Raw genomic sequence first — 27,694 nt, forward strand, 5'->3', positions numbered from 1 at the left:
TCATTAATATCACACGCAACCAAAATTTTTGCTGAAGATCATTCAAAAACGGCTGCAGCAGTGTATCGACATGGAACTGCCAGAAATTCAGTCCAGTTTCAGAAGAGGACGTGGAACCAGAGATACCATTGCTGATGTCAGATGGATCCTGGCTGAAAGCAGAGAATACTAGAAGGATGTTTACCTGTGTTTTATTGACTATGCAAAGGCATTTGACTGTGTCGATCGTAACAAATTATGGATAACATTGCGAAGAATGGGAATTCCAGAACACTTAATTGTGCTCATGAGGAACCTTTACATAGATCAAGAGGCAGTTGTTCAGACAGAACAAGGGGATACTGATTGGTTTAAAGTCAGGAAAGGTGTGCGTCAGGGTTGTATTCTTTCACCATACCTATTCAATCTGTATGCTACGCAAATAATCAGAGAAGCTGGACTATATGAACAAGAATGGGGCATCAGGATTGGAGGAAAACTCATTAACAACCTGCATTATGCAGATGACACAACCTTGCTTGCCAAAAGTGAAGAGGACTTGAAGCACTTACTGATGAAGATCAAAGACCACAGCCTTCAGTATGGATTGCGCCTCAACATAAAGATAACAAAAATCCTCACAACTGGACCAATAAGCAACATCATGATGGACAGAGAAAAGATTGAAGTTCTCAAGGATTTCATTTCCCTTGGATCCACAATCAACAGCCACGGAAGCAGCAGCCAAGAAATCAAAAGACGCGTTGCATTGGGTAAATCTGCTGCAAAGGACCTCTTTAAAGTGTCGAAGAGCAAAGATGTCACCTTGAAGACTAAGGTGCGCCTGACCTAAAAAAAAAAAAAGCCATGGTATTTTCAATCGCCTCAAATGCATGTGAAAGCTGGACAATGAATAAGGCAGACCGAAGAAGAGTTGACGCCTTTGAATTGTGGTGTTGGTGAAGAGTAGTGAATATGCCATGGACTGCCAAAAGAACGAACAAGTCTGCCTTGGAAGAAGTACAACCAGAATGCTCCTTAGAGGCAAGCATGGCAAGACTGCATCTTACATACTTTGGACATGTTGTCAGGAGGGATCAGTCCCTGGAGAAGGACATCATGCTTGGCAGAGTACAGGATCAGCGGAAAAGAGGAAGACCCTCAACGAGGTGGATTGACACAGTGGCTGCAACAGTGAGCTCAAGCATAACAACAATTGTAAGGATGGCTCAGGACCGGGCAGTGTTTCGTTCTGTTGTGCACAGGGTCGCTATGAGTCAGAACCAAGTCAACAGCACCTAAGAACAACAACAACAACAGGTGAAAATTTACAGCTGAAGTCAATCTCTCATACAAAAATTTATATACACATTGTTATTAGACACTAGTTGCAATCCCTACAATGTGACAGCACACTCCCCCTTTGCACCCTGGTTTCTTGTGTCCATTCAATGAGTTCCTGTCCCTTCCTGCCTTCTCATCCTGTCTCCAGACAGGAGCTGCCCATTTGGTCTCGTGTCGCTGATTGAACTAAGAAGCACACGCCTTATGAGTGCTATTTTTTGTTTTATAGTCCAGTCTAATCTTCGTCTGAAGAGTGGGCTTCAGAAATGGTTTTAGTTCCAGGTTAACAGAGTATCCAGGGCCATAGTTTTGGGGGTTTCTTCAGGCTCTGTCAGACCATTAAGTCTGCTCTTTTTACATGAATTTGAGTTCTGTTCTGCACTTTTCTCTCACTCAGTCAGGGCTCTCTGTTGTGTTCCCTGTCAGGGTGGCCAATGGTGGTAGCCAGTAACCATTTAGTTCAGGCTGGTTTATGCGGCCCCTTTTGTCTCTTGGGCTAATACTTTCCTTGTGTCCCTGGTGTTCTTCATTCTTTTTTGCTCCAGGTAAGTTGTGACCAGTTGATGCATCTTAGATGGTCACTTGCTAGCTTTTAAGACCCTAGACGCCACTCACCAAAGTGGGATGCAGAATGTTTTCTTAATAAACTTTACGTTACGCCAGTTGACCTAGGTGTCCCCCAAAGGGTTTGGTTTTTTTTTTTTTTGGTTTACCAAAACTAAGCTTGAAATTAATGTTAAGCACATTCTAGGTGGCAGCGCCGTGCTACATGTTTTATACACATTATCTCATTTAATCCTCACAATAATCAGGCAGGTAGGTTGCTTCTACCAAAAACCCAGTGCCGTTGAGTCAAATCTGACTCATGGCGGCCCTATAGGACAGAGTAGAACTGCCTCATAGAGTTTCCAAAGGACTGCCCGGCGGATTTGAACTGCCGACCCTTTGGTTAGCAGCCGGTTGTTTCTAGTCACTGTCTAATCATTACTAGCTTCTTAGAGTTTCCTTTAAATCTTCTTTCTGACCCTAACCATCATTCCATATGCTCTGTCCTTAATACGTACTTTTGAAGGACAGTTGAAATCCATTTCAAGCTTACCTCGGAAAAGCGAACTCCAGCTGGGATCACCCACTAGAAGGCAAAAGAACATTGTCTAGAACAAGGATGAAGTAATAGGCCTCACATTCTCAGACATGATGGGAATCCTGACTTAGTTATCATTTTAACACTGACCAAATTTCTTTCTTGGGCCATTAGTTATTCACTCAAAAAGGTCCCAGCACCTACATCTGGCTGAGGTCAGATTTAACACACAGCCAAGCCTACTCCTTCTTCCTCAGTCCTGACACTGCACCCCTCATCTTCTCCTTCTGCCTCTGGAATTTCTAAGGCAAGCTCAAACTCTTCTTTCTTCCAAGTTTGATGCCATGTCGGGTTACACAAATAAACCTCCAGATGCTAAACCTTTCAGTAAGATCTGCTGAGGTTCTGTTAAAGCTGACAAAACGGATTCCAAAAAAACACTGTTGACCCTTCTAAACAGTATTTAATACTGAAGTTTCCTATCACTCAAGTCTTGACAAGTGAAATGGTTAGTTTGTCCTACACTAAAAGAAAAGACGTTTCACTGGATGGTGACAGAGACAACGTCCTCAGGTGTGGATCGAGAGTGGTCTCTACTCTTCCTTAACTCACATAATACCTGGAGATTCAGGGGTTAAATCTCATGGCTGGCAGCTCTGGGACCAGCAGCTGCCAGCAATTACATTTGTCAGCTATGCTCAAAAACTCCACTACTTCTCTAGGGCTCACTGCCAGCAGGCCTCTTATTCCTGTGTGCGTAGGGACATAAATCTCACAGGCATTAAGCTAGGGGCTTGAGTAGACAAGGTAATTCAGAGCCTTGGCAGAGAGATGTAGTGCCAGTCAGTTGTTTATTTGCTAATGACAAAATGCTCTGCTGATCTGCAGTCCTGGAAGGTGCCTCTGCCGTCGTCAGTCTCTGGAGTAGCCATCAGAAGGCTCTCAGCTTACCTGCTAAGCCTCCAGGCTACAGCAATACACGCTCATTCCGCAGGTTTCATCTCAAGCAAGGGATTCAAGAGAGTGTAATTTGAGGGATGGCCACAAAATGCTTATTTATCATAAAATATCTGCTGGCCAGATGACAAAATGCCACCATTAGGGATTCATACCTTGCAGCCTTCTTTCTTGGACCCAAACTTTGGGAGGTAGGAGTGTGCCAGAGACAGATAAATGGAGAAAAGAACAAAAAAGAGGGAGAAACAGAGCACGGGTGGGGGGAGGGAACACAGACTGTTTCCTTTACAACTAGACTGTTGGGTCCAAAGGGCAAGGACCATATCTGTGTTGTGTACTGCTGTTTTCCCATACCTTACATAATACCTGGCACAAGGTAGGCATTCAGTAGGGATGTGTTCCCTAACAAAGAGAACACTTTAGCACAAGGATCCCAAGGTCCCTGTGTTCCAGGCAGAAGCTGGCATATCACACTTTCCTGGGCCAGATGTGTCCAAATGGGCTTCCTGGTCTGAAGCTTCTGCTGTTAGGTGACTTCTACTCACTTAGCCAGTGAGTGTCTTAGGTTACATTAAAAAATGTCACTGCATGCAAATTCACCTACTATCCTTGCTTAGGCAGAAGCTCCACTGTATGGCCTGTCAACATTTCCCGCTTGCCCAAACCTAGAAACAAGCAATATGTGCATATCCAAGGACTTCAAAGAACTGAGGCAGACAGCTTCTAATTCATTCTCACGAAGCCTCTGCCAGAAGCAGCAGCCAGGGTGAGGTCAAGCTTGATGGCTGCCCTCCGGGACTGAAATAAAGTAGAATGCTGATGAGCCTCGCAGAACAATGGAGCCAACCTCTTTGGCTGTTCAGAGAGAGGCGGCCCTACCCTTTGCTATTGGCCTGAGTGCTGGCAGACCTATTACCTAGGAGGCAAAAGCAGCAGAGAGTTGTTTTTATGGGCTCCTTTTCCGAGGCAGGGTGTACTTTGTCTCCCCATTTAAAGCCCACACCTTTCAAAGTCAGATTCCTGGGGAAATGGTTTACAGCCCTGCACACGGTGAGTGCCATTTAGCTTGCAAAGCTATGTGGATAAAGTAGTAAAAGGTACTCAGCTGCTGAATTAATAGTTTATGTCCTCCAAGCAATTTCACCTAGCTTATACATCCTTGTGAGAGAGAAGAGAGGGAAAAGGAGAAGGAAGTTCCGTTGACAAGGCCAATGAACATGAGACCTGTGAAAGGACCAGCTGTAAGATACAGACATACAATTTGCACATGAATCAGCAAGCAACCTCATTTACCTAACAGAGAAAACTCCTACTGTGAGAGCCAGGTTTATTTTATAGGAGCAGGGAATCAAGACACCCAACCAAGTTTTCTCATCTTATATAGACTCGATAGAGCTGCTTTAGACTCTAAAAAAGAGGTAATATTCTCCAGAGAGGGGAGAGACTATCTCCCCTCACTGTATATCTTACACAAAAGCAGGAAGTCAGGAACCCCTTGAACCTAAGCTATATGTGTGGGCCTTGCTGTGCCTCCAGGATCTAGGAGAAACGATGATTGTAAGGCTGGCTTTCTTTTCACATCTAATGAAAAGGAAACTCAGGCTTTCACTTTCTTCGGTCTCTTACTGTATTGCTTAATAAGACAGAGTGTCATGGCAAAATCCAATCTGAGGCCAAACTCTCTGGGTTTGAATCCTATCTCTGTGACATATTAGCTTAAACTGTTACTTGACTAAAAAAAAAAAATATATATATATACATAAAAACCTATATATATATACCCATTGCCGTCAAGTTGATTCTGACTCATGGTGACCCCCTGTGTTTCAGAGTAGAACTGCACTCCATAGAGTTTTCAAAGGCTGTGATCTTTCAGAAGTTTATCACCAGGCCTTTCTTCAAAGGTGCCTCTGGGTAGATTCCAACCACCAACCTTTTTGTTAGTAGCTGAGTGCAAACTGTTCACACCACCCACGAACCCCTATTATGTGACTAATTCCCTAATAAAAATCAATCATGACACGGAAAAGAAGGAAACAATTTAAATTCCTACTTCCAGCCAGTACCTAACAGAAAGTTGAAAGTCTTGAATAACAAGCCAGGACTTTGAAAACATAACACTTTAGTTCAAACCAACCAATCCACTCATGATGGAGATTACATTACTTCTTATATCAAGAGCTCACAATTTATAACATAGATCAAGGAGGTCATACCAGCTCTGCTAAGTTAGTCTCTGAGGACTGTAATTTGCAAATGAAAAAAAAGAAGATAGTATTCTAATTTAACTGCCTCTGCCTCTCCTGGGCTTTTGAATTATGCCTGAATGTTTTTATTAAGACTCGGGATTAGAACTTACGGCTCCCAATTTCAAGCCCAGTGCTTTTTCTAGTTCGCTAGATTTTACCCCCTCACCAGTCTGTACTGTAGCGGTTTGCATGCTACTGTGATGCTGGAAACTATGCCACTGCTATTTCAACTACCAGCCATGTCACCTATGGTGGACAGGTTTCAGTGGAGCTTCCAGACTAAGACTAGGAAGAAAGGCCTGGCAATCTACTTCCAAAAATCAGCCAATGAAAACCCTATGGAGCACAACAGAATATTGTCCAATACAGGGCTGGAAGATGAGCCCCCTAGGTTGGAAGGCACTCAAAATACACAGTGCCCCTAACAATGAACTCAAGCATACCAATGATCATGAAGATGGTGCTGGACTGAGCAACGTCTCCTTCTGTTGTGTATGGGGTCACTATGAGTCGGTGTCAGCTTGACGGTAACTAACAACAGTTAACCCCAAACCTCTCCACACTCTTTACATTGCAGCTAGAGAGTTCATTCACAAATCTAATCACTGCATCTCTCTGCTTAAGGAGCTTCAAGGTTCCCATGGAATGCCACACAGCTTCTTAATGCAACCTGTGAAACTCTGCCTTTCAGGTGTCTGTCCACCTCACACGCACACACCCTAGCCTTACATGGCACGTGCTGCTCCTCACTCGTGGGCTGTAGTAAAGCTGGCCTCCCACCATGCCCTCGTCCTCCTCATGCTCCCTACCCCCATAAGAGCTCTTCACAGGCCGGCCCTCCTCCTGGAATGCTCTTCCTTCCTGTCTCAGTTTCCCAGGGCTGCCGTAACACAGCACCATAAACTGAGTGCCTTATAAGAACAGAGGAAACCCTGGTGGCGTAGTGGTTAAGTGCTACAGCTGCTAACCAAAACGTTGGCTGTTCAAATCCACCAGGCGCTCCTTGGAAACTCTATGGCGCAGTTCTACTCTGTCCTATAGGGTTGCTATGAGTCAGAATTGACTTAACGCCATTGGGTTTGGGTTTTTTTGGTTATAAGAACAGAAGTTCATTGTCTCACAGTTCTGGGGGTGAAGAGTCTCAAATTGGGGTGTCATCAGGGCCATGATCTCTCCAAAAGCTCTTGGGGAGGATCCTTCCTTGTCTGGTCTAGCTTCTGGTAATCCTAGGTGTTCCTTGGCTTGCAGCCACAGCATAACTCCATCTCTGCCTCTAACTTCACGTGGCCATCTTCTTCCTGTGTTTCTGTGTTCCTCCTCTTTTATAAGGACATCACCCACATTAGATTAGGACCTACCCTACTCCAGTATGACTTCAAGTTAATTCAACTGATAACATCTTCAAAAAATCCTATTTCCAAACAAGGTCACATTCCAGGGTACCAGGTATTAGGATTTCAGCGTATCTTTTAAGGGGATGCAATTCAGTTTGCAACACTTTGCCTCTTTTCCTCCATAACCAATACACATCCTTCATGTCTCAGTTCCATTGTCCCAGCTCTTGGGAAGATTTTTCTGCTTTCTGGGATTAGGCCACATGCCCTGTTATACACACTCATATAGCCCCGTATTGCCCTAGCACTTATCACAGCTTACACTTATTCGTGCGATTAAAATTTGTCCTCTTCAATTATCTACGAATTCCATGAATGCAGGGACCATGTCTGTTTTTGTTCGTTAAACTGCCTCTAACACCCCCATATAGTGCTGGTACGTAGTAGCCACTTGATAAAGATTCTTCTGAGTGGATGAATGGATTAACATGCATGCATGTGGCATGCATTTTGTTCTTTTCTGTTTATTCTGTTGCTACACTGGGGGATTTGGCTCAGGGGCTGTAGAAGGCCCTGAGGAAATAAAAATCTCCAAACAGAATAATTGTTCCTTCCTGTAAACACCTGCAGAACTATCTGTCATTTGTGTCATGCTAACTTATAGTTGGAACCCTGGTGGTACAGTGGTTAAGAGCTTGGCTGCTAACCAAAAGGTTGGCAGTTCGAGTCTAACATCTGCCCTTGGAAACCCTATGGGGCAGTTCTACTCTGCCCTATAGGGTCAGGTGAATGGCATGTTATCATCTTCCCCAACTAGACTGAGGGCAGGGACTACATTTTATTCATCGTTATATCTACTGCGCCCAACACATGGCAGGCACTCAAATCGGTTGGTGAAAAAACCCGAGATAATGACAAACTACAAAATGGAAGGATGAGATGATGCTGGAATAAGATCTCTCAGCTCAGATGTAAAGAAACACAGAGCATACGTAGATGGATTAACTCTAGAATAGGAAAATGTCTTCCCCTGACACTGAAACAAAGGAAGAGAGTAGAGATTAAAAAAAAAAAAAAAATAGATAAAAGTGACGGGCGTGAGGATGAGGGCATTTATGCCAGGTGCACACAATTTGCCCTGGTTTCATACTTTCCATGATGAGTCCTGAGGTAGGAGGAAGGGTGGGAGAAAAGATGGCAGTTGGAGAGAGCAGAGATGGTCTGGAAAAACCACTGTGGTGAGAATGCCAGAAAGCTCATTAAATACATGTAGGAAGTCATAAAAGCAAGTGTCAAGAGCTGAGAGTTTGACTGGCATAAATATATATATAGTTTATTGGAATTTCGCCAGTTATGCTTTGCTACCTAAATTCAGAGCCTGAGGGATGGAGTGGAGGCTCAGTGTTAACAGAGCTAATCAAAATGCCCAAGTTGGGGCAGGGGTCCAGCGACACCAGGAGGGGAAAAATTTCCACACAATGTGGGAGGAGCTTAGCCACCGGGAATCTTAATGCTGGCTCAAGGTCAGAACCTGAGCTCAAAAAAGCAATGGGATTGGTCTGTGAAGTGTGCTGGGACTTAAAAATCATATGGACTGAGGAAGGAGCAAGTGCTTGGGTACAGACCTGAGTGTAGGTAGTTTGAGGAAGTCTTGCCAAGACTCCATGGCTTACCTGTGGAAGGCCTGCTCATGTCAGTTCCTTCTGGGGATTACACATTCACTGACCACCAGAGAAGGTCAGCCAGGAAATGGCAGAGCTCCAGCCACTGAGGTGAATTTAAGTTCAGTCCCTAAGAGAATGAGTGGTCAGCCAGGCTTCAATCTTGAAGTGACCAGACTACTGAGCAGACTCTTAACATGGATGTCAGTTACTAAAATTCAAGCAGAAAGGAGTCACGGGCCAAGTGTTAAAGACACGTTAGGAAGGTGAAAGTAGGTCTAAGGAGCGTGGTAGATAATTGGAACAACACGTTAAAGGCAGGTAAGAACAAATGAGGATGCACGGCAGTTCTGGAACTGGAGCTAAGAACATAGAATCATTCCTCTCACTCCACCTCCAACACACACACACACACACACACGCTCTCTCTCTCTCTCCTCTTGAAAGACAGAAAAGGAGAACATGAGGTCTCCAAGGGAGAAGATAAGACAGAAAAGGAGAACATGAAGTCTCCAAGGGGCAGAGTGGTTTAGAGAAATCCAAGTTTAGTATGAGGAATGAAAGGAGGAAATAAATGGATTTACAATGAAATGGAAAATACCCAAAGCACAATGGAGAGAGGACAGAACCCGTGACAAGGCCATGTTGCTGGGAAGCACTGTGCACCAAAGATCACCTTGGCCTTGTATCTACATGCTCGGAGCTGGAGCTGGGCCTGGTAAATTGATGTTTGCCTTTGCCTCAGGTCACCTAGCTTTACGCTTATGTTGTGCCAGGTTCAAGGAGGAGATTTAGCTCCAGCTGTGAGCATAGTTATATGATAGAGATCAGGGAGCCAAGGCTGTGCAGTTAAAATCATTTGGCTAAATTAACCTGCTCAGTCAAGGTGACTCCCAGGAGCTGGCATGTGTCCAAAGAAAAAAGGTCTGTTACAAGGGGAATAGTTTGGTTCAAACGTCCTAGAACAATGAATTACTATCCTTTAAGTCACAAAAGTTTGACTTTGTGAAATTCTCTTGAAAATAATAAAATAAATGGGGTCTCTCCATGTTGGAAGAGCTGTAGAAGGGTCTATGGAGCTGGATTCCAGATGACAAATGCTCTGAGGCATGGCTGAGGAACAGTCTTTGCTAAGACAGACAGGCGAGGTAAGCTGTCCTGAGCCTGTGCTTCCTGACCGCTCCCTCCCCATTTGGAAGCCTGTGCTTTGCCTTCCTTCCTGCTAGTAGCCTTTCTTCACTGCCTCAAATGCATGCCCTGGGGGCTAAGAAGGAAAATTGTTTCCCCTTGTCAGGACCAGTGGTTGAGGTATTAGGGAATACACAGGATATGTGTCAGGGTGGATAGGGGTAGGGGTGGGAATGATGGTATGGGAAGAGGATAGGAGGAAAATCAGTCTGGTTAAAACAAACAAACCCAATGCCATAGAGTTGATTCTGACCGTAGTGACCCTGTAACACAGAGTAGAACTGCCCCACAGGGTTTCCAAGGAGTGGCTGGTGGATTCGAACTGCTGACCTTTTGCTTAGCAGCAGGGCTCTTAATCACTGTGCCACCAGGGCTCCAGTCCGGTTAAGGAAGATACCAAAAATCTTTCATATGTAAGGAAAAAATAGAAAATAATATGTTGAACTCCTATATACTCACTTTCTAGCTTTTATTTAGGCTAAGCATTATGCCGTATTTGCTTCAAAATTTTCTAAGAGAAATTATACTTTGTGGACACACCTGTGGCCCCTGTAACCCTTTCTGATCCATTTCCCTCTATCACTTCCACCCTGGAGATGATACCCACTCTCCTGAATTTTATGTTCATCATTCCCATGCATGCTCTTAACTTGCAATATATATTTGTGTCTCTAAAGAGTATACAGTATTATTTACCAGGGCTCTGGAACTTACTTAAATGTAGCCCTGGCCTAGCAGTAATAATTCTGCAATTTGCTTTTTTTCACTCAATATTGTGCTTCTGAGATTTATTCATGTTCATAGTTGTAGTTTGAGGTTATTCACTTCACCAGCTTTATAGTGCTCTGTTGAATGCATATACTATAATTTATCCATTCATTTTCCTGTTGATGAACGTTTGCTTCCAATTTTTCACTTTGACAAACAGTAATAATGTAAGAAACATCCTGTACACGGTCCCTATAGACATGTGCAAAATTTTCTCAAGGGCAGAGACTTAAGGTAGAATTTGCAACTTTAGAAGGAAGTCCAGCTCCCCAGATGCTCTGTTAACCCAGAACTGAAACCATTCCCAAAGCCCACTCTTTTTTTTTCTCTTAAAACTGTGCTTTAAGTGAAAGTTCACAGCTCAAGTTAGTTTCTCATACAAAAATTTATACACACATTGTTCTGTGACCCCAGTTGCTCTCTCTATAATGTGACAGCACACTCCTCCTTTCCACCCCGGATTTCCCGTCCATTCAACCAGCTCCTGTCCCTTTCTGCCTTCTCATCAAGCCTCCAGACAGGAGCTGCATATTTAGTCTCATGTATCTACTTGACCTAAGAAGCACATTCTTCAGGAGAGTCATTTTATGTCTTACAGTCCAGTCCAATCTTTGTTGAAGAGTTGGCCGAAGCCTAATCTTCAGACAAAGATTAGACAGGTTTATGAAACAAAAAATAATACATGTGAGGAATGTGTTTCTTAGCTCAATCAGATAAACAAGACCAAATTGGCAGCTGCTGTCCAAAAGCAGAATGAGAAGGCAGGAAGGGACGGGAACTGGTCAAATGGACACAGGGAACTCGGTGTGGAAAGAGGGAGTGTGCTGTCACATGGTGGAGATTGTAACCAATATCATAAAACAATATATGCATAAATTTTTTAATGAGAAATCAACTTGAGCTGTAAACTTCCACCTAAAACACAATTTTAAAAAAATGAATCAAAAAAAAAATAATAATGACTGTAAAGTATCACATATAACAAACATTTTAAAAGTAAATGTAAATTTAGGATGTAAAAAATATAAAATGTAAGAAGAATATGAACTAGTAAACCACTCTGGAAAGCAATATAACAATTTCTTAAAGATTTCAATTCTTATCTACCATACCACCCAATCATTCCGTTCCTAGGTATTTACTGAAGAGAAATAAAAGCACCTGACAGCACGAAAACTTCTGTATGAATGTACATAGCAGCATTACTCACAATAGCCAAAAACTAGAAACAACCCAAATGCCCATCAACAGGTGACAGATAAATTCTGGAATCTCTATACAATAGTAGACTACTCAGCGATAAAAGGAACAATTAATATTAACAACATGGATGACTCTCACAATAATTATGCTGAATGAAAGAAGCCAGACCAAAAGAGTTTATACTGTATGATTCTATTTACAAGCAATTCTCGAAAATGCAAACTAATTTATAGTGACCAAAAGCAAAGCAGTGATTACCTGGAGATGGGCAGAAGCAGGAAGCAGAAGGAGAGAGGAAGGAATCACAAGAAAGCTTTTGGGACCAATGGATATATTCATGATCTTGATTGTGTTGATAGTTTTATGAGTTTATGCATCTGTCAAACTCATCATATTATATACTTTATATATGTGCAGTTTATTTTATGTTCATTATACCTCAATAAAGCTGTTAAAAAAAAAAAAAGAAGGTCCATGATGGAAAAGTTCTGCCTGTTTTGCTCACTGCTTTATCCCCTGTACCTAGAATAGTGCCTGGGAGAGAAGGCACTCGCTAATTATTTGTTAAACAGATGAGTGGATGAAATTTTTGATTCGTGTTTCCCTAAACCAGAAGAGGGCTCCTTTGGCTTGTTTCTCTCTGGTCCAGTAAGTCTCTTCTATTTGACTGACCCTGAGCTGGGTCATGGCCATGGAAACGATATATGTTACTGCTAGGCCAGGCCTATAAAAATCTCCTCCGTGGGATCTTCTCTGTGCCGTCCCCTTCTGCTGGCTTGTTGCAGGCAAGCACTTTGGAAGCTTCATGTTGAATTGGTGGAACCATATACGTGAAGCATCCTGGTACCTGAATCACTATTGAAAACAATCCCCCACTGCTCAGGAGCACCCATTTTGGAGTGTACATAAGTGAAAAGTAAACTGTTGTTGTGTTAAGTCACCGAGATTTTGAGGTTTATCTGTTATAGCAGCCACTGACTGCTATCCTAACTAATATAGGGAAAATGACGACCTTGTTTATAATTGTGTCCTTGGTGCCTAGCAGAGTTTGTGGCACATGTTAAAGACTGAATAATTTTTGTTGAAGGAAAGAAGGAAGGGAGGGATGGAGGAAGCGGGGAAGCAGAGAGGAAGGAAATGGTATTCCTGGGGCTCTATAACCACCCTGCCATGGACCCAACTTCTCTGCCCCATACCATCTCCTTTTTCTTCCTCCCGTCTCCTCTACTTCTTTGTATGCTCAAAAATGCAGTAAGGAGTCTTCATTTGGATTTTTGCCGAATGTAGTCCAGGGACTTCATAGTTTTAATAAAGGTAGTTTTGATAATACCTGTATGCACATTGAAATGAATCTGAAACCATTTTATAAATATGGGATTTTGAAAAAGCCTATTCTTCTGGAAACAACCCAACAGTTCATCAACAGATGAATGGATAAACAAAATGTGGTATATGCGTAATAATGGAGTATTTTTTCTGCCATGAAAAGGAATGAAGTTCTGATACATGCTACAACACAGATGAACCTAGGAAACATTAAGCTAAGTGAAATAAGTCAGACACAAAAGCAGAACTACTGTATGACTCCACTTATATGAAATATCTAAGACCGGCTAACGCATAGAGACCGAGGTAGATTAGCGGTTGAGGGGAGGGAAATGAAGAATTACTGCTTAATGGCTATGGAGTTTCTGTTTAGGGTGATGAAAAAGTTCTGGAAATAAGTAGTGCTGGTGGTTGCAAAGGAACAAAATCCTGTTCTCAAACGGAAATCATGATAATAATTTTCCCCCTTAATAACATGATATTTAAGCCTGGTACACCTGAAATTCTAGGCGTGGAGGATTTTTGAACTGAGTCATTTGGAAAATAGGGATGTTATATACATTACAGACATATATGATATTACATATATACAGTACAGACATATGTGATATTACATATATAGTCAGCAGAAAGAAAAATCTGTGGTAGGAACTTCTGGCGTTCACCCTATCCTGTTTGCTTCTCCTTCCTGGATACGTGGAGGAGTGTAGTAGGCCCAGCCTCCTTGCAGGCCCGGTCAGCAGGGCACCGTGCCCAGTGCAGGTCAATGTGAATGGAAGGGATGCATGCCACTTCCGGGCTGAGGCAGTGCAAAGCCTCTGCGTGACCTCTGGACCTCTCTTCTCTTTACGCAATTTTGCGTGAGCAGGAAATAAACCTTTGTTGTGTTAAGCCACTGAGATTAGTGGTTGCTATGTTGCCTCAACATATTTTAGCCCAGCCTAACTAATACAACAGCTGAAGAGGGTTACTGAGGAGGCAGTTCAGACTAACTAATGGTGCACTGACTTTCCAGATGACTTGTAAACATTTTCACTGATCTATTTTTTTTTTTTATATCACCAGTGTCATGGAGTGAAAGGACTGACCTATATTTCAATCTCAAGATACCAAGCAAAGGTAAAAGGTTCCGAGAGGGTAAATGTACTTAGTGCTCAGGATAAAGGGTGTTGACAAAGCAAAGTTACACAATTAGGGCCAGTATGTTGAAATCCTAGACCGAACTTAACCCATGCCTCCTTCTGTAACCTGTGACCTCACAGATTTAATCTTCTCAGTGGTGCCCTTTCCTGTATTCAGGTTACCTTAAACCTGACTGAAAACCCATTACACCCAACAACGGTAGACAACAGAATTCAATAGAACTCAGCACTCAGTCTCTAGGCTGATGCATATGGCAAGACAACACAGTGCTTCCCAAAATTACTCATTCTGGTAATGAAAATGCCGTTGCATGCCTTATTAAAGATGCATTCTACTGTAATGTAATTCTATCCTCTTGAAAATCTGTGTTTGTCTGATTTTTTCCCTTCCTTGATGTTACATACTGTGTCCTTGTTGCTGTTCTTTGTTTGATTTTTAACCTCATTTAAATGCAATCATTTACAGAAACTTTCTCACGGGCTAACTTCCTTTCCTTTCATCTTTTTCAAATATAGGCAGACGAGATATTATTCCAACGTAAAATCTAAAACTCAGAAGCTACAAAGGACACCTGCTGTGGCCTCTGGACAGCTGACCTTCTTCTACTCTAATTGATCAGGCCAGGTAGAATATGGATGTCTGAATATTTGGATTAAACCTAAAATATGTCTTGGAACTGTTCTTCTCAGTGAAAGACAAGCCAGAGTTTTGACACATTGTATTACGAGGTAAAGGGAGGGCTCCTGATGGAAAGATTGGACAAAGTCCGCGTATGTAATTTAACTAGCATATAAATATGCATGGACAAACCAAGATGTGGCTAAGTAGAAGCCATGCTAGCAAGGCAGTACTATTATTTTCAGATTTCACCAGGCAGCATTCCATTCAGACCCTGAAATACATATCGTGTTTATCCTCTTTTCCTGTTACTAGTCTGGCTCCCTCATCAGCTATTCTAAACCCTATCCCTGGTTTTCTAGTTTCCATATCCTGAAACTAAGTCAACACTGATACCTGACTGCTGTGAATATACTCGAATATCCCTCATTAACCCCTTCCACAGTTGTGGAAATAAATGATCAGTGACCCCTTCCCCTCCCCCAAAATAAAAAGAAATAGAAAGATATGAAATAATATAATTTAAAAAATTCCCTCTGAAAATTCACAAAAAAGAGGCTGGATAGAGGCTTCTTTGCTCTACAGATCCCACCTCATCTCTAAGGTGATGACCTCAGCTTGCACTTCATTAAGAAGAGAAAGCTCCCAGGCAAGGCTATGGTCTTTCGTCTTTTTATCACCAAACCTACAAACCAGCCTATCTCTGCATTCACCTCCTGTGGTTAAGCATGTAGTCCACAGGAGCTCTTGATACTACTTCCTCTCTCTCCTCCTCAAAGCAGTGCTCCCGTGGTCATCCTCTGATCCAAGGTCACCAACACTCATTCCCCCTGTACAACTCTCATCACCATACAAACAGGTTTTATCCTCTTTTCACACATCCCTCCATCTACCGCCTCATTACTTTCTTTCAGAGCCAAATTTCTCAAGGAGTGGCCTGTGCTCTTCAATTACGCCACAACCCACTGGAAACCGACCCACCACCATCTTTCCACTGAAGTTTTTCTTAACTAGGTCTCCTTGTTGCCTCATCTCAGCAGCATTAGAACAATTAACCCTTCAGGCTTTTATGACACCAAAACCTCAGCTATTACTCTGGCAGCTCTTTTTGTGTTCTTTTGCAAAGTCCAGGATTGATAGTCAACTGGCCTGCACCAGTTTGGCTATAAAAAAAAAAAATTAGGCATCGTTAAAATATTAAGATGCTTCATACTGGTTGTAAATAGCTACTGTCCTCAGCCACCTCAGCCCCAGCCCCAGGCCCAGCCCTCCTGTTGTCTTAGACCCTCCCCTGACCCTGCTAAACATCTGCTTTGACTATGCCTAGCAGAGAAGAGGGCTTTAGAGACCCTGTTTCAGGGCTGCTACTGGCATCTGTTCTAACTGATCAGTGTCTGTGCCTGACCTTTGCGAACACTTATGCTAGGCTTCTCTGCTGCCTGATGTCTAACCATCCTAGAGGTCCAGTGCTCTGTCCTTCTGTCCTGCCCTTCTGCCCTTTTCTGTCTATATTCTCTCCCTGGCTGATCTCACCCTTTCTACTGAGTACTAAAGAGCTCCAAAGTGCTGGTGATTCCTAAATTTTAAACTCCAGCCTCAACCTCTCCCCAGAGCACTAGACTTTATACCAACTACCTCTCTGACGTTTCCACTTGAAAGCCTCAGAAACATCAGACTTAACACATCCTAAATAGAACTCTAATCCTCCTCCCTCTCCACTAATCCCAAATTATTTGTTCTAAGTCTTTGCCAAAGTCCAGTTGCTCAAGAAAGAAATTGGGCAGTTATCCCTGATTCCTCCTATTCCTCCCTCAACTCACACATCCCCTTTCCATGTCCTGCTGATCTTGCCTCCACAATCTATCTCATAGCCATTCTCATGCCACCTTTCTCCTGAACCACTACCTAGCCCCCAAACTGTGCTCCTTGCCTCCATTTTTGCCTATGCCCAGTCCATTTTCCACAGAGCAGGCAGAGTGATCAAAAAATAATATCCTACTATTGCATTCCCTTGTCCCAAACTCTTCAAAGATTTCCCACAGCATTTGGGATAAACCACAGTGTGTAAGTAGTAATATGCCCCTGCACACTGCTCTCCTGTTTTCTTTCTGAGATTCCATCACATTGGCCTTCTTTCAATTCCTTGAACTCACCAAGCATTTGGCCACCTCAAGGCCTTTGCACCTTCACCTGAGATTCTTTTCCTTTCTACTTGTCATCTGGATGAAATCCTCCCTGACATTCAGGTCATAGCTTCAACATTATCACTGCAGAGAGGTCTTTCCTAGACACCCAATGTTTTCTCATTATTTTCATTCAATCATCCATTCGTTTCCTTTTGTAGTTCTTTTCTCAATTTGTACTTCTATTTTTTGTTTGTCTTTTATTTGCAGTCTTTTGCCCTCATTAAATCATAAACTACAAGAGGGTAGGAGCTGTGTCTCTTTTATTCATCATTATGTTCCTAATGCTTAGAGCCACCATAAAGAAGAAAAACTTTCCTTAGATTTCCTGGCCAACTAACTCCTCCACAAATCATCCAGCCACACAACGATTTGTCTGATGGTGATACTTCTTTTCTACAGAAAATGTGTCAAGTGACTACCCAGGATAAATAGAAGCCCTTGATCTTCAATATGTTAAAACTGAATTTATCTGGATTTGACAGGCAGAAGTCAATGAAAGCACATAAAATGAAATGAAAGCTAAAAAATATCACCTTGTTAAATGGCATTTACTGGCAATCTGAGAATTTTAAGCTGCTGGTCTATGGAAGGGCAAGGAAGTAATCATTTATGTTTGCATAAGGATAAGAAAGTCAACATTTATGTGCCAGCCAATGGGCCAGGCGTTCACACGCAACATCTCATTTATTTTCATAACAATGCTCTAAAGCAGAGGGTCTCAACACTGACCAGATATTGTTATCATTTGGGAAGCTTTACAATACTGGTGCGTGGATCCCACCCTCACAGATTCTGATTTTGTTTCAATAGTTATATATTATTTTTAATGCGTATTAGAAAAGATGTAATTAGAACATCAAATCTTGACTTCTAGGATATTCACTTAAGGAAAAAAAAATCATGAAAGCAGTATAATGATTTAAGTCTCCTGAAAACTCTATTAGGCAATGTAATCTCCCTATGGAGGTCAGAAAACTTGTTATTTAAGAAAGTGTCTATGGTGGTGAAATGAGAAGGAAGAGGGGGACAGGAGCTGGTTGAATAGACACTGGGAATACAGGGTGGAGAGGAGAAATGTGCTGTCTCATTACGGGAAGAGCATCTAAGAGTACATAGCAAGGTGTGTACAACTTTTTGTATGAGAGACTGACTTGATTTGTAAATGTTCACCTAAAGCACAAGAAAAAAGCAAATAAAAGTGTCTAATCAAATCTGTAAGGATTCTGAAAGTCTTCACCAAAGGAGTGCTATGCATTGATGGATACTTTGAACAGAAAGATCTCCAGCAGTAGGGAAGTCAAAACCTGGGCTCTTAGAACATTCAGTGAGAATCCATCTTCCCTTAAAAGGCCACCTTCCCATTGGTTATCCCTCTCTCATTCCCTAGCAACTAAAGTGCCCTATCTCCTTCCTCACACTCATAAGTTGCAAAGAGAGAAAATTAAAGTTGAGGAGCAGGCAAGCTGACTTTAAGAGCTGGATGGAAGGGAGAGCTAGGGACTCGAGACCACAGTCTTGGAAGTAATCCCTGAAAGCCTGGACCACATCGTAGTCTTCACTGCACCCTGCAGATCAGAAGATAAAGGATACACTCTGTCCTCTTATGCTATTTGGATCCACAGTCAATGCCCATGGAAGCAGCAGTCAAGAAATCAAACAACATATCGCACTGGGCAAATCTGCTGCAAAAGACCTCTTTAAAGTATTAAAAATCAAGAATGTCAGTTTGAGAATAAGGTGCACCTGACCCAAGCCATGGTATTTTCAATAGCCTCATATGCATGCAAAAGCTGGACAATGAATAAGGAAGACCAAAGAAGAATTGATGCTGTTGAATTATGGTTTTGGCAAAGAATATTGAATATACCATGAGTTGCCAGAAGAATGAACAAATCTGTCCCGGAAGTACAGTCAGAGTGCTTCTCGGAGACTTCGTCTCACATACTTTGGACATGTTATCAGGAGGAACCAGTGCCTGGAGAAGGACATCATGCTTGGAAAAGTAGAGGGTCAGCAAAAGAGAGGAAGGTGCTCAACAAGATGGAATGATGCAGTGGCTGCAATGACGGGCTCAGGATTAGCAATGACTGTGAGGATGATGCAGGGCCAGGCAGTGTTTCGTTCTGTTGTGCACAGGGTCACTATGAGTTGGAACCGACTCAATAGTACCTAACAACAACAACAACTATCCTCTCTACTCCCTATGAGGGAAGATGGACTCCAATTTGCAAAGAGACCACCCTGCTCTCTGTGGCACCCCGTCTCTTCTCTCAATGTTGCGCCACTGGCATAAGGGAAGAGTGGCAGAAGACAGGAGATATGAAAGGTCCCATCTTCCTGTGGTGATGGTGCAGGTTAGAGGATAAATACTGAGGGTTGGGAGAGGACCTCAGGTAACACACAGTATGGAAGTAGAAGGGTTTAGTGAGATGGCCTCTCAGAGACGGACAGGAAGTACACGAAGCTGTTCCCACTTTTTTTTTTTTCCACTAAGATGTCCTGCATGTACTTGCACAGGCCAAGTAGGCACAATTTAGACACTTACTGGTTAATTTTCTTTGTCTTAAAAAAGTAATTTCAAGGAGAAACAGGGTTGGAATATACTGGCATTTCGGAGATATGAACTAAGTTATAGAATGCTGCCGGTTGTTCAAGCTAAAATGGTCGTCAGTGCTCCTTTGAGAAACTACAAATGCGTGCTCTGTCCTGGACTTGCAGGGCTAAGGCCCGTGGATGTCTGCAGGCAACCAACAACCCGACAAAAGATATACAACTGTTATTGTGTAAAATGGATACCAAAGTGGAAAGGATGGAAGGGATACTCCTCAGAACTTTTAACAGGGCACCTTTAGCATAACTCAATTAAGCCAATATACCCTATAATTACTTTGAAAATAAGAACTAGTTACTGCTTTCCCAAGTCAAGGGAGCTGCCTTAGTAGGGATTTCTAGATTTTTCAGCATGTTAATATTGAATGATTTTAGGATACTTGTTAAATTGTTTTTCAGAGAAACTACGAGAAATTTTATAATCATCTAATGACAAAAGCTCACATTGGTAGAACGTTTTGGGGAAAAACGTGGTTTATTTTTGTGTAACGGTATCTAAATGGTATCAAACTTTTCATGGAGTTTTAATTGCTTAAATTTCATTGTATTTTACTCACTTAGCTTTCATGTGTAAGTACAAAATAAATGTTTTGTTTACTTTAAATTTCTCCTACATTATATATTGTTGTTGTTAGCTGCCATTAAGTCAGTCCCGGCTCACGGTGACCCACGCACAATGGGATCAGATCGTTGTGATCCGTAGGGTTTTCACTGGCTGATCTTCAGAAGTAGACCAGGTCTCCCTAGTCTGTTTCAGTCTAGAAGCTCTGCTGAAACCTGTTCAGCATCATAGCAACACCCAAGCCCCCACTGACAGACAGGTGGCTGTGCATGTTGGCGGTACAGGAGTTGCGCTGGCTGGGAATCGAACCTGGGCTTCTTGCATGGAAGGCAAGAATTCTACCACTGAACCACCATTGCCCTCTACATTATATATAATTGCTTAAAATTTTTGATTGTCTTCTTATCCCTCCTGGCATTCATATATGAAATACCAAAAATAGATCTCAATTACAAAATGATTAGTATCTTTCTGATTAATGCTGTAAGGACAGCAGATGCTTACATAACACTATGTTCAAGGCACAGTGCTAAGTGCTACACATATATTATCTCATTTAAGCCTCATAATAACTCCAGAGAGTAGGAATTGTTAGTGTTCCCATTTTACAGAAGATAACACCAAGGTATGGAGAAGTTCTCAATTTCGTAATCTTTTATTTTTATTCTGTATAATGATGACTTTAGTTAATAATAAATTAATATTTTTTAAAAACAATCAATTGGGTTAAAAAAAAAACTGTTGTTTTATGCCATCGACTTGATTAGGACTCATAGCAACCCTATAAGACAGACTAGAACTGCCCTATAGGGTTTCCAAGGAGCGGCTGGTGGATTTTGAATTGCTGACCTTGTGGTTAGGGGCCTGAGCTCTTAACCACTTTGGCACGTGCAAAACAGAGTTGCCAGAAGTTGTAGTTCCAGGTAAGGTGGAGAAAACACACACCACCCTTCCTCCCCCACTGAATGCAGCTATGAAACTTAGACTGCATGGCTCAGCTATTCGAGAACTCCTAAAAAGGCAACAGCAGCAGGCAAATCAGGCAAAAACACCAGATTCTGAGGTAACACTGAAACGATGGTTTCTTTTCTTCAGTATTCCCAAACCTGAACTCAAGGTAGCCAGAAACCAGAGCATAAGCAGTGTGATAGTAGAAACACTCTAGTTCTGGCTCGAGATGCAGGAAAGAAAACTCCTAAACTTCTGAAGGAGCCCTGGTGGCACAAAGGTTAAGCCAAAAGGTTGGCCATTTGAACCCATGCAGTGGTTCCACGGGAGAAAGACCTGGCAATCTGCTCCCATAAAGATTATAGTCAAGAAAATCCTATGGGGTAGCTCTACTCTGTCACTTGGGGTTGCTATGAATAGGAAAGTGACTTGATGCTACCTAACAACAAACTTCAGAGAGAATGGAGGAAATCCCAGTTCTCCATGGTTTGGGGATCAAGGGGAGAACCCAGCTGGGTTCTGTGACCTGTGAGGTTAACTGAGGAATGGGAGCCAATAGCCCACTCTTGTAGTCATCCTGCTAGGCAGAGTTACCCAGCCTGAAGCGGGTACAGCACATACTGCTGGCAAGAGCCACAGGAAAGTTTGACTTTCCCTGCAAGGATCTTCTGGGCTAGTGAGTTGGGTTGGGCCTGAATGTTGCCCAGGAAAATTCCTTATGTGACCGACACCAAGATCTCCATTTTAGCAGAGAACATGAAAACCAGAATGCTTAAGGTCAAAGTCACGGATACTTCCTTCCACCCAAATAGCAACCAGCTGTGGCTGAGCCCGCATCACAGGCCAGGAACCAGACCAGGGGATGCCACCACAGCAGGAGCCAGCAGGGCAGTGACAACAACCCAGGCTTCTTGATTCCATAGACTGCCTCATACCCTTAGAAGAAAATGGTCCCCCTTCCCTCCAGCTCTAACTGTTGTTTTCACAGAGGGGACAGGTCAAAGGAGAAAAAAATGGAAAGAACATGAGAAGAACAAGAAAAGCAGGCCATACCAAGCTCTGCAACCAGCTGCTTCCAGCAGCAGCAGTAGCTGCTGATGCTCAAAACTACCTGAGCAGGAGGGTAGGAGATTTAAACTATGAGAAAAAAAAACTAAAACTAAACCTGTTGCCATCAAGTCGATTCCGACTCAGAGCAACCCTATGGCACAGAGTAGAACTTCCCTACAGTGTTTCCAAGGAGTGGCTGGTAGATATATTTAGTGCGATCAAATAGTTTCCTCTTCCTCCCACCCAAATGCCTAGTGGGAGGATTAGGAAAGCAAAGTTATCAGTTATAACAAAAATAAATACAAACTTTGCATATGGGTGCTGAGTTGGGATCTTCAATCACTCCCACAACAAAAGCAGAAAGGTTAGGAAGTGAATTATGAAGATTAAAAAAAAGAAGGGAGATAGGAAAGAAACCAGAATTTACAGCAAGTTCAAGGTTTCACTCTCTCAGACCTCTTCGTTTTCCCAGCTCGCCAAAGGCCTCTCAGCATGCTGCGGGCAGCCTCCTCTCCAGGGCACTGGCCAGGCAGACTTCCATGTCCTGTAACCATGGGGACTTCTGGCTTTGCATAGTGTGCCCAGCACTGCATCCTGAGCCACAGGGCCAGACCTGGGAACCAATGAGATTAGCAAGTCTTCATTTCTGCTTTCAAATCTAAGTGCTAGAGATAAGTGCTTTTTGACCAAATGTCCCTGACCTTTCAAATGACAGCCTTTATTTTGCATTATGATGCTTGAGAAGTAAGGTTGCTATGAGTCGGAATCGACGCAATGGCAATGGGTTGGGTAGTTAAATGGTTCATGCACTCGGCTGCTAACTGAAAGGTTGGAGGTTTGAGTCCACCCAGAGGCAACTTGGAAGAAAAGCCTGACAATCTACTTCCAAAAAATCAGCCATCGAAAACCCTATAAAGCACAGCTCTACTCTGACACACACGGGGCTGCCGTCAGTCAGAATTGACTGAACGGCAACTGGTTGATGATTTTTGGTGGGTTCTAACTGTCTAAATTCCCAGGGTTTTTTCAAGGTGAAATTTGTTTTCCTCCTCGTTTGCTGAAGAAAGTGAATACGTTCTGAAGTTTTGGAGATTTACAGGAATATGTGGTTTCACGCATCTAGCTGAGAATTGTCATCATCATCACCATCATCATCATCATCTCCACTCTAAAACTGAACTGAGTTCCCAAGAAGCAGCTTTAGGGGTATATATTTTTTTTTATGCAGAGGTATTGCTATCAATACCTTTTCTTTAGCAATATATATAGATATCTATGGAAACTCTGGTGGTGTAATGCTTAGGGACTACAACAGCTAACCAAAAGGTCAGCAGTTCAAATCCACCAGGCACACCTTGGAAACCCTATAGGGCAGCTCTACTCTGTCCTACAGGGTTTCTATAAGTCAAAATCAACTGGATGACAATGGGGTTTTGCTACAGACATCTATAGCTTCACTAAGGAGCCCTGGCAGCGCAGAGGTTAAGTGCTCAGCTGCTCACTGGAAGGTCAGTAGTTGTAATCCACCAGCCACTCTGAGGGAGAATGGAAACTCTGCTTCCATAAAGATTTACAACTGTGGAAACATTATGGGACAGTTCTACTCTGTCCTATAGGGTCACTATGAGTCGCAATTGAATCAATGGCAACGGGTTTGGTTTTTTTTTTTATATGTATAGTCACATAGATCTCTAGATCTTATCTATAGCTCAACACTAACATATTAATATATATCAGTAGGTCTTGTCAGTGTCAAATAGGCTTCCATAATGATGCCTAATCAATAATAATTCTTCCATGATTATACCTATGTTCCACTGTCTTCTTTATGATTTCCTCCATTAGAAAGCTAACAGGAGAAGAAAAAAGGGAAATGAAAACTGAAACATGGAAGTATTCAGTCATGAGACTGAAGAATGGCGAGTGGTTCAGAAGGTGCCCGTCCCTGGTTATCTAAATCTCTTCATTGGCAAGGTAACAACAGCCGCCTTGTTGAAATCTCTTGGCTTCTACCTACTTTGACTGGTCCTTTCTTTGGCGTCTTTCAATCCGTGACAAAACACACTGGGCCACATTCATTAGCCAGGGTTTCCTTCCCAGCATTGGCACACTCTTTAAGGCTCAGCCAAGAGCCAGCCTCCACCAGTAACTTATGACCATGCATCATTTATCCTCCCCTTTTTTTTCCTGGGAATTTCTAAAAAGAAATAAGTGGAACCATAGTTGGCAGTTCTTAAAAATACACACACACATTCACACACACAAGACCACACCACACTTTCAAAACAAGCAGAAGAGATAAAGGAATCCAGTTGATCAAGGTCCTTATAGTTAGAGGATATTTTGGGAAATAGAAGAACATGGTTAATAATTTAATCATTGGCCACAAGGCAAAACACACTATTATTAACAAAATGACTCAGCCCGCAAGTATGTTAGATTGCAAATACTGTGCTTGAATCAAGAGCAGAAAGGTATTACTATTTTGCGTGATTGCTCGTGAACTTACTAAATTGTACATTGAAAAACAAAATCACTTCCCAGATCTTACACATGCTAACCCAGTTTAGGATGTCCTCCTTCCTCTTCTGATCCTTTACTTTAACTCCGCTCCCCTCAAGGTCACACCCCATCTTCTTCCTAAACCCTCCTCTGACGACTTTGACTCTCTCCCTCCTGGGTAAAATTCACCACACCCATTTGTATTTGATTACCTAAATGCCCAACTTGCCTTTTAACTGTCTTCCCAAGAAAACTGTAGCCCCCTTTGAGGAGTTTCTGTTTCCTATACATTTCTTGTTTCCTTCATTGCACCTATTATGTCCAGGGCACAAATCAACTCAGTAAATTGTTTAAATATTCAAGTTTAAATATTAAAATAGCTACACAATGTATTCCCAAGAGTAAGCAACTGAAAAGGGCATAAAAATGCTAATTAACAGTACAGACTTGGAGGGACCTTAGAATGGCAGAATTGGAGGGATCCAATTAATTTCTGAGCCCTGGTAGAGCAGTGATTAACCAGTCACATATTGAGCTATCCTGGAAGAAGTACAACCAGAATGTTCCTTAGAAACAAGGATGGTGAGACTGCGTCTTACATACTTTGGACATGTTGTCAGGAGGGATCAGTCCCTGGAGAAGGACATCGTGCTTGGCAAAGTACAGGGTCAGCAGAAAAGATGAAGACCCTCAATGAGGTGGATTGACACAGTGGCTGTAACAATGAGCTCAAGCATAACAATGATCGTAAGGGCGCAGGACCGGGGAGTGTTTCGTTCTGATGTGCATAGGGTCGCAATGAGTCGGAACCAACTCGACGGCATCTAACAACAACAACAAATATTGAGCTATGCTACGAGTATTGTTATCACCCTGTTTGGTACTTTGGATACAAAGATATGTAAAATGCAGTCTCCCCCCACAGGGTGCTTTCAGTTAATAGAACAATCATCAGATCCAACCTTCATTTTACACAGGAGGAAACTGAAGCTTTGAGAAGTATCTTGCCCAAGTCACTCAGGACCAGCCCAAGTCACTCAGGACCAGCTACAAACCGCTGTGTCCACAGCTTCACTCATCACACACATCTGCACAATTTTCGTCACGTAAGAATAGCACCTGTTCAATTCCCAATACTTTTCTTACTTATTAAACCATTTAAAAAGAAGTCTTTAGAATTATATACGACAAATGGAAAATCCGTGTAATTTTCTATAAGTAGAATGTACACCAGGCAATATTTCATTTTGCGGCACATGGGGTCACCATGAGTCAGAGCTGACCCCAGGGCAGCTAACAGCAAAAACATTACATCAAAATCCATACTGACCAACCAGGTGGATCAGCACACATTCCACATAGATGTTACTGTATACATATATCATCACTCACAGTTGGAAAGCCAATCTTTTTGCAGAAGTCCTATTTAACTGATTTTATCTGTTTTGCCCCAAAAGAAAAGAAATTTCAGAGCCATTCAAAGTGGTCAAGAAAAAAAGTCTATTAGCCCTTCAAAAGTGAAGGTGCTAATTGGTATTCAGTAATAAACAAAACTAAGAAAGGAATTAGAAGGCACATGTGAGACATTTAGACTTGCAGAATTCAGAATTAATTCATTTTAAAAGGCAGAGAAAGACAGCACTAGTTCCTTCTGGCAGTTTATTTAAATTTCTTTGCTAAAATCAGAGTTGACAAATCTACTGACTCTGAAAGACAAGACACATAAAACCAAAAAAACCAAACCCTTTGCCTTTGAGGCAATTCCAACTCATAGCGACCCTAAAGGACCCTGCCCCATAGGGTTTCCAAGGAGCACTAGGTGGATTCAAACTGCTGACCTCTTGGTTAGCAGCCATAGCTTTTAACCACTACACCACCCGGGTTTCCTGTCAGATAAAAGACAAGATAAAACTACATTGTAGTTTCTGAATAAATGAAAATCGGGGTATATGAATATTTTCTAAATTGGGTATTCTAGCTAGCTAATTTTTATTACAGTTTACTGAGTTATTTGTAATATCGTGGTAGCTTAGGCTAAATCATGATTGAAAACCATTTCCATTTAGTAAGCATCTATTGGAGCCCTGGTGGCACAGTGGTTAAGAGCTTGGCTGCTGTCATGGATTGAATTGTGTCCTCCAAAAATATCTGTCAGCTTGGCTAGGTCATGATTCCCTTGTCTACCATTTTATATTCTGATGTGATTTCCTTATGTGCTATAAATCCTATCACTATGATGTAATAGGATGGATTAGTGGCAGTTACGAGGTCTAGGAGATTAGGTATTGTCTTAAGCTGATCTCTTTTGAGATATGAAAGAGAGAGGCAAGCAGAGAGACATGGAAACCTCATACCACCAAGAATCCAGCACCGTGGGCAGAGCGTGTCCTTTGGACCTGAGGTTCCTGTGCTGAGATGCTCCCAGGCCAAGGGAAAACTGATGACAAGGACCTTCCTCCAGAGCCGACAGAGAGAAAGCCTTCTCTGGGAGCTGATGCCCTGAATTTGGACTTGTAGCCTATTAGACAGTGAAAGAATAAATTTCTCTTTGTTAAAGTCACCCACTTGTGATATTTCTGTTATAGCAGCACTTAGATGACTAGAACAGCTGCTAATCAAACGCTCAGTAGTTTGAATCCACCAGCCGCTCCTTGGAAACCCTATGGGGCAGTTCTACTCTGTCCTATAGGGTCACTATGAGTCAGAATCGGCTTAACAGCAACAGGTTTGGTTTTGGTTTTAACCAGCCATCATGAGCTGGCCCTCTGCTTCACTTATACAGTTCCATTGAAACCTACCACATTACAAAGAGACAGGTATTTTTGCCCCCATTATGCAGATGAATAAACTGAGTTATCAAGAAATAAGTAACTTGCCTAGGGGCAAATTGCAAGTGTAATGAGGATCCTAATCCAGGTCTAATACAGATTACCAAATTCACGTTCTTAATCCCTAGGAACACAGTAGTATAGCAGAATTGAA

At 42.3% G+C, this 27,694-nt stretch overlaps 1 protein-coding gene across 8 annotated transcripts in view; it reads right to left on the reverse strand.

Moving 5' to 3' along the window:
- Positions 1–27,694, reverse strand: part of PSD3 (pleckstrin and Sec7 domain containing 3) — a 696,342-nt gene that overhangs the window by 537,090 nt on the left and 131,558 nt on the right. For 6 of the 8 annotated variants that reach the window (XM_064272734.1, XM_064272735.1, XM_064272733.1 and 3 more), the window contains one exon: positions 2,423–2,455. The exons of the other annotated variants lie outside the window; for them this stretch is intronic. In XM_064272734.1, the coding sequence (XP_064128804.1) occupies positions 2,423–2,455 (33 nt within the window). The remainder of the gene's footprint in view (positions 1–2,422; positions 2,456–27,694) is intronic. 8 annotated transcript variants of the gene reach the window in all.

Source organism: Loxodonta africana, chromosome 19, assembly GCF_030014295.1.
Source record: "Loxodonta africana isolate mLoxAfr1 chromosome 19, mLoxAfr1.hap2, whole genome shotgun sequence".
Lineage (NCBI taxonomy): Eukaryota > Metazoa > Chordata > Mammalia > Proboscidea > Elephantidae > Loxodonta > Loxodonta africana.